At 38.2% G+C, this 14556-nt stretch overlaps 1 protein-coding gene across 8 annotated transcripts in view; it reads left to right on the forward strand.

The window, feature by feature from the left end:
• ZNF182 (zinc finger protein 182) overlaps positions 1-14116 on the forward strand; it is a 31673-nt gene extending 17557 nt beyond the window's left edge. For 6 of the 8 annotated variants that reach the window (XM_037735789.1, XM_037735786.1, XM_017521134.2 and 3 more), the window contains exons 4-6: positions 4909-5035; positions 5283-5372; positions 11140-14116. In XM_037735789.1, coding sequence (XP_037591717.1) covers positions 4909-5035; positions 5283-5372; positions 11140-12770 — 1848 coding nt within the window. In that variant the 3' untranslated portion in view covers positions 12771-14116. The remainder of the gene's footprint in view (positions 1-4908; positions 5036-5282; positions 5373-11139) is intronic. The other 2 variants (XM_037735790.1, XM_037735788.1) reach the window with 1 other exon arrangement.
• The last annotated feature ends 440 nt before the right edge of the window (positions 14117-14556 follow it).

The following is a 14556-nucleotide window of genomic DNA, read 5'->3' on the forward strand; positions in this document are numbered from 1 at the left end:
GTTTTAGTAGAGACAGGGTTTCACCATGTTGACCAGGATGGTCTCGATCTCTTGACCCCGTGATCCACCTGCCTCGGCCTCCCACAGTGCTGGGATTACAGGCTTGAGCCACCGCGCCCGGCCTGCTAATTTTGTATTTTTAGCAGAGATGGGGTTTCACCATGTTGGCCAGGCTGGTATCGAACACCTGACCTCAAGTGATCTGCCCACCTTGGCCTCCCAGAGTGCTGGGATTACAAGCATGAGCCACTGCATCTGACCAGGATCACATTTTAACATAAGATTTGGAGGGACAGATATCCAAACTATATCAGTCCTAACAGTGGAATTTTAAGACTTTGATAGGTTTGGTCCATTTCTAAGCTGAGCATGTTCTTATTTTCTGGCACAAGATGTTCCAGCCTTCATCTTTAACTTTACTTGCCCTAGCCCTGGAATCACCCATTTCTCTAAGGAGCTCTTGTTCCTGTTAATGGATAATTATATTTAGAAACCAAAATTTGGGTACTAGCTGTGCTCATTGCTGCTGGGGCATCATTACTTCTAGGCCCTTTCAGTGGAGAAAGATGTGTGTATATACATATATATCTACATCTGTATGTCTACATATATATGTGTACACATGAACACCACACACACATATATACATACTTTGAGTTCATACAGGATCCTGGAAATCTTAGTCATCCCTCATTGCATATTTGCATCTCCCTTCCTTTTTAACAGTGAGAGCATTGGTTCCTAGCATCAATAATTCACTCATTTGTTGAGTCTACAATATATAGAAAGTAGAGTCAGAATTGCTGCACCCACATCACTGTGTGGAAAATCAACCTACTGAATATCCTTATACACAATTTGTTTGCATGCCTTTTATTTTTAGACTAAGGATAATGTCAGGATCTCAACCTCTGGTTTCTTATTGTTTCCATTTATTTGTCTGGTTGACCATTGCCTATCTGAATTTTTAGACTTCCTGAATCACTTTGTTTTAGTTGTATTTCTTGTATACAACATACAGCTGGATCTTGCTTGTGTCAATCTGGAGATCTTTTTTTAATAAGCCTTCTTAAGGCCTAATCACATTTACTGATTTGGCTGGTATGTTTGGTCTAAACTCTGACATGTTGTTTCACTTTATAATCGTTATGTATATTATGTTGCAATGACTTCTGTATTAGTCAAGGTTCTCTAGAGGGACAGAATTAATAGGATAGATGAATATATGAGGGGGATATTATTAAGAAGTATTGACTCACAATCACAAGGTAAAGTCCCACAGTAGGTTTTCTGCAAGCTGAGGAGCAAGGAAGCCAGTCCAAGTCCCAAAACCTCAAAAGTAGGGAAGGTGACAGTACAGCCTTCAGTCTGCAGCCAAAGGGCCTGGCAAACCACTGGTGTAAGTCTAAGAGTCCAAAAGCTGAAGAACTTGGAATCTGATGTTTGAGGGCAGGAAGCATCCAGCATGGGAGAAAGATGAGGCTGGAAGACTCAGCAAGCCAGCTCCTCCCACCTTCTTCTGCCTGCTTTATTCCAGTTGCCCTGACAGCTGATTAGACAGTACCCACCCAGACTGAGGGTGGATCTGCCTCTCTTAGTCCATTGACTCAAACGTTAATCTCCTCTGTAACACCCTCACAGACACACCTAGGAATGATACTTTGCATCCTTCAATCCAATCAAGTTGACACTCAGTATTAACCATTGTGAGTCTATTCCTTGTCACCTTGAAAATATACACATCTGAAATCACAAATAAATCTTATTTGTCTTTATTTGAAGATTTATTTGTACTGTGTTATGCTAATATAATACAGCTATCCTTCATACAACTGGAAGTGCACTAATTCTTAACCTAAATGCCATTACATAAAGTTAACAACACTTAAGTGTTGACATGAAGTCAGTAAATCTTATGTCACATGGCAAAGGAAAAAGGAAATAAAATGAAGATATTTTCTTAGTACAGGTGTAAACATGCACAAACATGTTTTTAACAAAATGAGGAGGAAATACTCATGACAATTACAGTCCTCATTTCTTCAGTTGGTCACGTGGTCATAGCTGATATTGATAACTACCTTCTACTACCCATTCTGTATTTCCCCTTGCCTTCAGCAAGCACCTCAGTGGGTTGTGTTTGTTTTTTTACCCAGTAGAGTGACCCAAACCTTCATTCCTGAAGAGTCTGGGCCATTTGTAGTCCTGCCTGGATTTGGTTGTAGTTTCCCACTGACCTTAATCACAGGGCGTGGTAACACTAAGAGATGCCCTAAGGGAGCTCCTGTATTCCACACATACTCTTCCTTACCTCTGTTGTGGAGTAGTAGAGTGATTTCATCTTGATAGTATGGGTCATCACCCCAGCCAAGGCTATTACTCCCTTTGTAGCCTGTTGACTCACAGGTAGGAGGAGCCCAAAGTGGCCAGGTAGCAATCGTAACTTCCAGTTTAATGGAATCATTGTTGTGTCTCCTGGTGGCAGCATTCTTCTCTCTGAAACTAAGACCTATAGGCCGGCAGAACATAATGTTGCGGGAACAGGAAGCAAAAATTTTGCTAGTGGGTCACTAGAGGTGATGGTGAGTGGTGCCACTTCGTCTTCCACACTTGATTGAACTTAAGGGTTCTCAGTATACACAGGTTTAATAATTTGGTAGAATGACTCATAGAACTCAGAAAAGTACGTACTTATGATTACAGTTTTATTACAGCAAAAGGATACAAGTAGAACCAACCAAAGGGAGTGATGCATAGGGTGAGGTCTCAGAGGGTCCCAGCCATGAAGCTTCTGTTGTTCACCTTCATGTCACACTCCCAGCACATTGAAATGTGACAAAATGTACAGTATTGCTGACCAGAGAAGTAGTATTGTTGACAAGTAAAATATATATTTTCAGTCTTGGCATTTAGTTTTTTGCATTTCCCATAAATGTAATCATACAGTATGCAGCCTTTTGAGTCTGGCTTCTTTCACTTAGCTGTTGCATAAATCATTAGTTCTCTCATTTTTATTGCCAAGTGGTATTACATTATATGGAGAATTTCAGGTTACTTATCCATGGTTGGAAAGCATTTGATATGTTTCTAGGTTTTGATGATTAAAAAATGTAGCTGCTATATAGATGTTCATGTACAGTCTTTTGGGTTTACATAAGTTTGTATTTCACTGAGGTAAATAAACATGGGTGTGGGATTGCAGGGTTATATGGTAGTATTTGCTTAACTTCATAAACAATTGGAATATTGTTTTCCAAAGTGGTTGTGTGCCATTTTGTATTCCTGCCTATGACAGGAGAGGTGCAGTTGCTCTATATCCTCACCAGCACTTAGTATTGTCAGTTTTTTCCCCATTCTAATAGGTGTGTAGTAGTATCTCATTGTGGTTTTAATTTACAGTTCCCTCATGCCTAATGATGTTGAGCATCTTTTTGTGTGCTTATTTGCCATCTGTTTATCTTCTGTGGTGAAGTATCTCTTTGGCCCACTTTGTTTTAACTTTGAAGTTTTTATATATATATATATATATTCTCAATACAAGTTACTTGTCAGATATTTGATTTGCAGATATCTTCTTCCATTCTGTATCTTTTTAATCTCTTAATAAGTGTCTTTTGAATTTTGCTATCACATCTAAGAAATACTTGTCTCACCCAAGGTTAAAAAGAGTTTCTTCCATATTTTTTGAGTGCAGGGTGAACCTGCTTCACAATATGCAATTCATTCATTTTCGTTACTATACAACATTCCATTGAATGACTGTGCCACAGTTTACCCGTTCTACTGTTGATGGACATTTGGGTTTTTATCTGTGACTTAATATTAGAAATAGTGCTGCTATGAACATCCCTCTACTTGTTTTCTAGAGCACATGTACATGATTTTCTCTAAGATATGTACCTAGGAGTAGAATTGCTGGGTCATGGTGTATGCAAACCATTAACCTTTGTAAGTAATCCAAACTGTTGCCAAAACGATTATACCAGTTTACATTCCTGCTAATGGTGTGTGAGAGTTCTCATTTCAACATAATATTATGTGATTTTAGTCTGTTTAATTATAACCTTTCTTGTGGGTGCATAGTGGTGTTTCAATGTGGCTTGATTTTTCACTTACCTGATTGCTAATGGGGTTGAGTACATTATCTTATGTTCATAGATCATTTGGTTTTCCTTTTTAATGAAGTACCTATTCACTTCTCTTATCCATTCTTTTGTGTGTGTTTCTTATTGATTTGAAGGGGTTGTTTTATATATTCTAGATACAATACCTTTATCTCTCATGAATATTGCCAGTAATCTCCCCATCTATTGCCTTTTCATTGTAGTACTTTTGATCTTATAACACTTACAAGTCTTTTCCTTTATGAGGAGTGCTTTTCATGTTTTGTTATAGAATTCCTTCCCTATTCCAAAGCTTATGAAAACATTTTCCTATATTATTTTATAGAAACTTTATTGTTTACCTCTCACATTCGATTTACAATTTACCTGTAGCTAATTTTTATGTATGGCTAGAGGGGTTAAATTTCATTTTCCCCCATATAGATACCTAATAACCCATCCACATTTATTGAAAAGGTCATCTTCTCTCTACTGCTTTACTATGCCAACTTTGTCATAAATCAGATGTCTACACATGTTTAGATTCTCTTTTTAGTTCCACTGGACTGTTTGTCTATGCTTGTGCTGATATGACATTGTCTCAAATATTCTCTTACTTAATGAAATAGTTTTTTTTACCATGATTTGTGATTCTCCCACAAAGTAGATCACTAACTTGATATGAAGTAGACATCCAGTATTGAGTCATCATGATGAACCAGGAAGCCAATCAGAAGTTCCCCTGCATTTTATCCTCATCACCTAGTGGTCAGCATGTTAAAATAAAAGGAATGTACCATTACAGGGGCTAGTAACATTTGAAGATGTGGCTGTGGCTTTCACCCAGGAGGAGTGGCAGTACCTGAACCCACTGCAGAGGACCCTGTACAGAGATGTGATGCTGGAGACCTACAGCAACTTGGTCTTTGTGGGTAAGAGTGGCTTCCTTAGGTAATCTTGCTATTTATGATTACTGCTTCCAATGGAGGGTATTTCCTTTCTCTGTTTCCCCCTTTTCTCTCCTGAAAAAGTGTTTGTGAGCTCAAAACGCAGGTTAAATGGTTTGACTTTACCATTATGTCAAGCAATAGGTTCCTTGTGTTGCCCCCAAAATGTAACTTCTTCTGTCTCAGAGGCTGTGAAAGCCAAGGAAGTATCACTGTCATTTCTCATCAACAGGGCAGCAGGTTACTAAACCAGACCTCATCCTCAAGTTGGAGGTAGAAGAATGCCTGGTAGAAGGAAAAATCCCATTTTGGAGCTTTCCAGGTATGTGGAATTTTGACCCAGGTTCTGGGGACATGAAGTTCCACCCTATTAGTCAGAGGTGAGGCCCTCTGACAGGGCTTTCAGGAATATCTTTGGAAAAGGTTCTGGCCCTTGGCACTGTTGGAGGACAGGGACATGAACACCTCAGATACAAGACTGACACTCCCTCTGTCCCCCATACACCAGATCACTCTCCTTAAGTTGGTGCTTACCTTCAAGTTTCTGCACAATTCTTTTGTACCATAGGAGTGTCTTTTAAATGCCACGACCCCCTGGCCCTGCCACTTTCATGACTCTCACCTGTCACTGACTTATCTGAGGCCAGGCCCATATTAGTCACAAGCCTGGACTCTAATGCTCTAATTCGAGGTTGAACAACCTGAGTCCAGTCTTCTTGTTCAGTTTAGATATTTGTTAGATTTGCTTTCTTAAAACATCTTAGTTATCTAGTTTTTAAAAGTAGCTTTATTGAGATATGATTCACATATCAATAAATTCACCCTTTTAAAGTATACAATTCAGTAGTTTTTAGTATATTCACAGAGTTCTGCAACCATCACCGCTACCTAATTCTAGAAGGTATTCATCACACTGAAAAGAAGCCCCTACTCCCTAGGAGTCACTCTCCCTTCCCTCTTCCCCTCACTCCCTGGCAACCACTGATCTATTTTGTCTCTATGGTTTTGCCTATTCTGGACATTTTATTTACATGGAGTCAGACAAAATGTGGCCTTTTATGTCTAGTTTCTTTCACTTGGCATGTTTTCAAGGTTCATCTATGTTGTACCATGTATCAGTACTTCATTCGTTTTTATGGAGGAATAAAATTCCATTGTTAGGATAGAACACATTTTGTTTGTCTGTTCATCAATCGATGGACATTTTGCTTGTTTCTCCTTTTTGGTTATTATGGATAATGGTGCTGTGAACATTCATGTACAAGTTTTTGTGGTGATATATGTTTTTATTTCTTTTGGGTAGATACATAGGATTGGAATTATACCATGTGGTATAAAAGGAACTGTATGTTTAACATTTTGAGGACGTGCCAAACTGTGTGAATACCCTGTTCCTCAAAAACTTTTACCCAATGCTTTTAACATTCACTGATGATTCTTGTCTTGTCTGAATCAGTTATTACCAAGATGGTTGATTTTTTTTTTTTTTTTTGAGACAGTCTCACTCTGTCACCCAGGCTGGAATACAGTGGTACAATCTCGGCTCACTGCAACCTCTGCCTCCCAGGTTCAAGTGATTCTCCTGCCTCAGTCTCCCGAGTAACTGGGATTACAGGCATGTGCCACTATGCTGGCTTATTTTTGTATTTTTAGTAAAGATGGGGTTTTGCCATGTTGGCTAGGCTGGTCTCGAACTCCTGACCTCAGATGATCTGCCCACCTTGGCCTCTCAAAGTGCTGGGATTACAGGCTTGAGCCACCACACCTGGCCTAAGATGGTTAATTTTCATTTTTTCAATATCTTATCCATTGCAGTCATTATTCACTTTCATGTTCAAATTGTCTTCAATTTGGCTTGTAGGAGTCTCTTCAGGCTGGTTCCTCTGTCCTTTTGACATGTTCCTATCATTCTTTGAGCAGTCCCTCACTTTCTAGCACAAATGTATATTCCAGATTTACCTTGTATATTCTCTTTTTCAGACCTGGAATCAGCAAATTCTCCAAGGATGTTTGATTCCTATTAGGGGGAATGGTATTTAGAAATCAGGATCTGCTGCTGGGTGTGCTCTTAGCTACTCAGATTCTTGTCTCTTACAGTCTATAGATGCTTCCCCTCCATCTCTCTTTTTTTACCCTAATATTTCTTTTTTAAGTAAATTTGTCATTCTATAAAAAGGGTCATTTGTCATTTTGTTTTCCACATTCTGGATTTTGCTGTTAAATACTTCATGGCAGAATTTAACATAATTCTCTGTGTTTCTTGTTAGTTGATGTAGAGGCTGGATCAGATTCAGGTTTGGTGATTACTGCTTAAATCCATTAATTCATTTGTGAATGTAAAATGGTGATATTCTATTATTCCTTCTTTGTTGATTATCTGGAATAATTCTATAAAGAGAAATTCCTTCTCGTCTGTTACTTGGCTATCGTGAGTTACATATTATACAGAAAAGCCAGGCTCAGTGATTGAGCTTTTCCATTTATTTACTAGTTTTCAAAGTAATGAATTGATTTTGTAGCATCATCCAAAGGTGACCAGTCTTTTTTGTGAATCATTTGTGGACTTATGGATGTATACATTTCTATGTTTTAATCCATTGTCTTATTATCCATATTGCACATGATGCTGTCCCATCTTTGGCCAGTGGAAACTCCCTCAAGTTGACTCCTGAGTCTTTGGTAGCTTCCTTGCTTTCTGGTGTTAAAACATGTCCCAGGCTCCTTTTGTATATTTGCTGCCTCTGACCTAGAATTGGCCATTTCTCCAAGGGGCCCTGGTTCTTTTTAGTGGAAAATAATATTTTAAGCCCACGATTTAGAGGTTAGAGAATTGTTTTGAGGCCTTTTCATTGACAGAGGTAGGAACTGTTATGTATACATTTTTTACAGAAAAAATATATATTCAAATTAATATTTCCAAATCAAATTTTGGACTTAAAGGTTTTTAATTTATTAATCTTACATCTGATGGTAGTATTACTAGTATTCTTCTTGAGACTGTTGTTTGTAATAGTGAGTTGAATGAATTGAGGTAATCATTTTGGTGCCATTGAGAATCAAGACTTTTCAGCATGGTCATTAGGAAATGCAGAAGAAAGAATATTTACCATTATTAAGGAATCCTTACTTGGTTCCAAAGTCCAATATAGAAAACATGGTATACTCAGAAAAGTCCAGCTTCTTTCCCTTTCCATTCCACTCCCTTCCTTCCTTCCTCATAGGTAACCTTTATTAAAATTTAAAGGTTTATTCTCCCATCATTTTTTACAACATGAGCCTATATGAGTATGTATTTATTCATTTCCTATGCACAGTTTTTAAAAAATTTTAATAAGTTTTATTTTTAGTTGACACATAATTATACATATTTATAGAGTATAGTGTGATGTTTTGATGCATGTATACAGTGTGTCATAATCAAATTAGTATATTCATCACGTCAAATGTTTATTTCTTTGTGGTGAGAACATTCAAAATCTTTTAGCTATTCTGAAACATATAGTATATTATTGTTAACTACAGACACCCTGCTGTGCAATGTAATACTGAAACTTATTCCTCCTACCTAACTGTATCTTTGCACCCATTTACCAACCTTTCCCTATCCTCTCCTCCCTTCTTTACCTCCCAGTGTCTGGTCACTATTCTGCTCTCTACTTCTATGAGATCAACTCTTTTAGCTCCCACATATGAGTGAGATCATATAGTATTTGTCTTTTTGTGCCTGGTGTATTTCACTTAACATAATGTCCTCCAGGTTTATCCATTTAGCTGCAAATGACAGTATTAAATTCTTTTTTATGGCTGAACAGTATTCCATTGTATAAATAGATGACATTTTCTTTATCCATTGATATTCTTTGATGGACACTTAGGTTTGATTCCATGTCTTATAACAGCTTATTGCTTCCTTTAAACCTCCACTCCAATTTGTTTTTCCCTCTCTTTTAGAAAGTGATCTCATCTCATTCTTTGCTATAAAAGATGCAAGGTGATGAAACTCATACCACTCCCCCAACATACCCCACCCCCGCACTTAAAAAACCCTTCAGCTTCCCTCTCCTGTGGCTCAAAATGGCCTCCACCATCACCTAGTTTTTCCCTGTTTTCTGCCTCAGGTAACAGTGAATGCACAGTTTTATTCACCATTCACCATTTTTCATTTACTATTCTAGAACATATTAAATATATAAAGACACTCTTTATAGTGATGTAGTGATTCTTAAAAATCATAATAGTAGTAGTAGTAATAGTAGTAAACAATCTAAAGCACTTCCTCTGTACCATGCAAGCCCTGTTATAAGTAATTTAATTCTCTCAACACCCATTTGGGTGGCCACTGTTAGAATTCCTTTGTGGGTGGGGAAGTAAAATACAAATAGATTAGATCCCTTGCCTGCAGTCATAGACCAAGTGAAAGGTTGAGCCAGGATTTTCTCCTGGGCTAGAGAGCCCAGGACCCTGGGCTATACTGCTTCTTACTACCTAAGAAGATTCAGATTCGGCAAATCTTTGGTGGAGCTTGGGTCCCATGGAGAGCATTTTGTAAAAAGCTCTTCATGTGATTTTGTTGTTCATCTCTGGTTAAGAACTAATGCTTAACTAGCTAAGGAAAGGAAGTCACAGGAAGAAAAACCACAGCTGCATAATCCATGTTAAAATTCAGTATCACTGTAGCAAAATGTTAACACTATTGAATCTAAGTGGTAATATGAGTAGTTATTGTATTCTTCTTTCAACTTTTTTTCTATGCTTGAAAATTTTCATATAAAAATTTGAGGAAAACTAAGAAGAAAAGTAAACTATAAAAAATGATTAAAAATTCACCATATGTACAAAAAATACTTGCCATATTTTATTGACTTCAAGATACCATAGATTTAAAGACATACCACTAAGAAAGAAAAATTGCCACCAATTAACCTATGACATCGATTGTAAGGTGTATCTGGATTCAGAAATGTTAAAATGTTGTGAAATAATGTGCTGCTTGCAATTGATGAAATTGCAAAAAAGGCAAAGCTTTGCAATTTTAACTGTTTAAATGAGTGATACAGATGACTGACTACTTTAGAAGTTAATAAATATTTAAGTTATATAGGATGATCAGAGTAAGCTTTTTAGAAAAGACTGACCTGCCTCTTGAAAGTTCTCTAGATTCTGAATATCGCAAAATATGGAAGGCAGGATTATGTGAGTGATGGAACATGAGAATGGGTTTGGAGTTCAAAATAGGCAGACTTTTTAGTGGAAATAGTATAGACAGGAGCAAAGAAGGTGGTGTTGAAGAACTGTGAATGCAAGCTCTGATGGATACACAGGTGAATCCAGATTGGGCAAATATTTTTAGCTTTTTGTTTTTGTCATCCTAATCATTCTAGATTTTTCTTTCATTCATTGAGAATGTGGATTCAGTGTTACTATTATAAGACATGAGTCTTGGAATCATGCTGTTATATTTCCACCTAGATGGAAATTCTGTAAGTCAGGTACAGTTAAGACTTCATATGATACTGGCTAGGTGTGGTGGCTCATGCCTGTAATTTCAGCACTTTGGGAGGCTGAGGCAGGAGGATTGCTTGAGAGCAAGAATTTGAGACCAGCATGGGCAACATAGTGAGACCTTGTCTCTACAAAAAAATACAAAAATTAGCAAGATGTGGTGGCTCATGCTTGTAGTCCTAGCTACTCAGGAGGCTGAGGTGGGAGGATTGCTTGAGCTCAAGAGGTCGAGGCTGCAGTGAGCTGTGATTTTGCTCCTAAACTCCAGCCTGGCAACAGAGCTGAGATTCTGTCTCTTAAAAAAAAAAGGGTTTATATGATAACTGAAGATTAAGGGTATACATTTCTCAGAGTTGATGGAAGTCAGGTATGATGTATAAATAGAGGTAAGAAAGACTGAGGTATCAGGGTAAGATTGTTCTTGGTAACAAAAAAACCAGCAGGTTTGAGTTCAGTAAAAAACTCTCTCTCCGGGAACTCTGATAAAATGAGATGATAGTATCAGCTTTCATATAGCAGAATAATTCTAAAGAAGGTCCTTTCCATAATGTCAAAGCATAAAGGTGGTTTATTGTACTTCTTTCTAGAAGTCTGTCAAGTTAATGAACAGATTGAGAGGCAACATCAGGATGACCAAGGTAAATGTCTGCTGATGCAAGCTGGATTTTCTGACAAGAAAACAATTACCACCGAGAGTGGTCGTGACTGTCATGAGTTTGGAAACATAATTCATCTGAGTACAAACCTTGTTGCTTCAATACAAAGACCTGAGAAACATGAATCATTTGGAAATAATATAGTGGATAATTTAGACTTATTTAGTAGAAGTTCTGCAGAAAATAAATATGATAATGGATGTGCAAAATTATTCTTTCATACTGAGTATGAGAAAACAAATCCTGGAGTGAAGCCCTATGGCTATAGAGAGTGTGGGAAAGGCCTTAGGCGAAAGAAAGGACTTAGTCTACATCAGAGAATTAAAAATGGGGAGAAACCCTTTGAATGTACTGCATGTAGGAAAACCTTCAGCAAGAAGTCACACCTCATTGTACATTGGAGAACTCATACGGGAGAGAAACCTTTTGGATGTACCGAATGTGGGAAAGCCTTTAGCCAAAAATCTCAGCTCATTATACACTTGCGAACTCATACAGGAGAAAGACCCTTTGAGTGTCCCGAATGTGGAAAAGCCTTCAGAGAAAAGTCAACTGTCATCATACATTACAGGACTCACACAGGAGAGAAGCCTTATGAATGTAATGAATGTGGAAAAGCGTTCACTCAGAAGTCCAACCTCATTGTCCATCAGAAAACCCACACAGGAGAGAAAACCTATGAATGCACTAAATGTGGAGAATCTTTCATACAGAAGCTTGATCTAATTATACATCATAGTACCCATACAGGAAAGAAACCCCATGAATGTAATGAGTGTAAGAAAACGTTCAGTGATAAGTCAACTCTCATTATACACCAGAGAACCCATACGGGAGAGAAACCTCATAAATGTACTGAATGTGGGAAGTCTTTCAATGAGAAGTCAACCCTTATTGTGCATCAAAGAACTCATACAGGAGAGAAACCCTATGAATGTGATGTGTGTGGGAAAACCTTCACACAAAAGTCAAACCTTGGTGTACATCAGAGAACTCATTCAGGAGAGAAACCCTTTGAATGTAATGAATGTGAGAAAGCCTTCTCTCAGAAGTCCTACCTCATGCTACATCAGAGAGGTCATACAGGAGAGAAACCTTATGAGTGCAATGAATGTGAAAAAGCATTTTCACAGAAATCATATCTCATCATACATCAAAGAACTCATACAGAAGAAAAACCCTATAAATGTAATGAATGTGGCAAAGCCTTCAGAGAAAAGTCAAAGCTCATTATACATCAGAGAATTCATACAGGAGAGAAACCCTATGAATGTCCTGTATGTTGGAAAGCTTTTAGCCAGAAGTCACAGCTCATAATACATCAGAGAACGCACACAGGAGAGAAACCCTATGCATGCCCTGAGTGTGGCAAAGCCTTCCGAGAAAAGTCAACATTCACTGTACATCAAAGAACTCATACTGGAGAGAAACCCTATAAATGTACAGAATGTGGGAAAGCCTTTACCCAAAAATCAAATCTTATTGTACATCAGCGAACCCATACAGGAAAGAAAGCCCATGGAAGAGGCCACACTCGAAAGTCAAAGTTCACGGCACATTAGAGAGTTCTAACAGTGTCTATTATGGACACCGACGGAAAGTTGTGTCAATTTAATTCACATTTTAAAAGTATGTTCTGACTTCTGGTTTAAATATGAGAGTAAAGTCAGCCTTTCTTCTTTTCATCTCAGTCATTACCCAAAAGCTACAGGAGAAAAAGCAGAAGTGTAATCTCTGTATCTGACAAAATTAGGAGGCAGCTGCAACCCTGATGAGAGGGCTGCCACAGGCAGAGGAAATGAATCGCTGGTGCAGGAGATTTCAGAGCAAGCATGCTCAAGGCTGCAGATGTGAGACAGCACTGGTAAGGACTCTTGGCTGAGGTTCAGAATATATCCCGAGGTGCAGAACCATAGATATAACACTGGTAACAGTGCGTGGGCAGGTAGGAGGTAGGATGTTTCCTAGACCATTTGGGATCTGAGGAGAAACAGGCTGGGGCCTTGAGAAGGAGTCACTCAGGCAAGCCATATTTGCAGAAGGTAGTCTACTGATGGGAGCAACAGTTATGGGGGTGCTGGGGGAAGAGAAGGGACTTTTCCTTGCGAAGAGCTCTACAGCTGCCCCTATTTGCTGACTTGGGAGAAGTAAAGTCAGAAATAACTAACAGGTGTGGGGGGAAAAAGTCTGTTGTCAAAAACAAAACAAAACAAAACAAAACTGATCTGCTTAGAATGTGGCCCTGGTTTCTTTTCCCACATGAACCTCCAGCAAATATCAAGTCCAGGAAAAACTCTTCTCATTCAAAGAGGAATGATTCAAAAGTAATCAAAACCACAAATGCATTTGTTTTTTGGGCCAGCAATTCCACTTCTAGGAATGTATATACTCACATATGTAGAAAATGATGAACATACAGAAATATTCATTAATGCATTGTTTGTGAAAAAAAATTGGAAGCTGTCTAAATGACACCACCAGGGTTCAGGTTCCCTAAATTGTGGTATATTCATACAGCATACTCTTGGGTAGACAAAAATGAATAAATAAGGAGAACTTGGATACCATTTATGTAGTGATGTGGAATAACCTTCAGGTTACATTATTAGGTAGGAAAAACAAGGTTCAGGACAGTGAGTATAATATGCTGCCATTTGTATATAAAAGAGAAAAATGGTAAGTACATAATTGATTGTGAATGCATAAGTTATCTCTGGAAAGAGACACGAGAACCTGGTAACCCTGATTACCTAGGGAGAGGAAGGAGCAGTGGTGGCTGCGGGTATGGAATTGAAAGGGAGACAGCTATATCCTTTCATAGCTTTTGGAAATGTGGATGTACTTTTTGTACTATGTGGATGTACCACCTTTACAAAAAATAAAACATTTAAAAAGCTATTTTGTTCTATTACTGCTATAGTAAAGTCACAGTCTAGGTACAGGATTTTATAACGTTTAATATAGATATGCTCAATGTAATGTTTATTTTTTAGTGAATAAATTGAATAACCATGCAGATAGAACAACAGATATTCAGTCATTTCCAGAGGCACATAGGCATTATTTTTTTGAGGTTGCCAAATAAAGTGATTCTCAGGTCAGGTGGGACCACATTAGGTAACTAAAGTAATTGAGACTGGAACATATTTCTTATTTATTTTATTTTTTTGAGATGGAGTCTCATTCTGTTCCCCAGGTTGGAGTGCAGTGGTGGGATCTTGGCTCACTGCCACCTCCACCTTCCTGGGTTCGAGCAATTCTCCTGCCTCAGCCTCCTGAGCAGCTGGGACTACAGGTGTGTGCCACCACGCCCAGCTAAATTTTGTATTTTTAGTAGAGACAGGATTT

The sequence above is a fragment of the Cebus imitator genome, unplaced genomic scaffold, assembly GCF_001604975.1.
Source record: "Cebus imitator isolate Cc_AM_T3 unplaced genomic scaffold, Cebus_imitator-1.0 Scaffold964, whole genome shotgun sequence".
Taxonomy (NCBI): Eukaryota; Metazoa; Chordata; class Mammalia; order Primates; family Cebidae; genus Cebus; species Cebus imitator.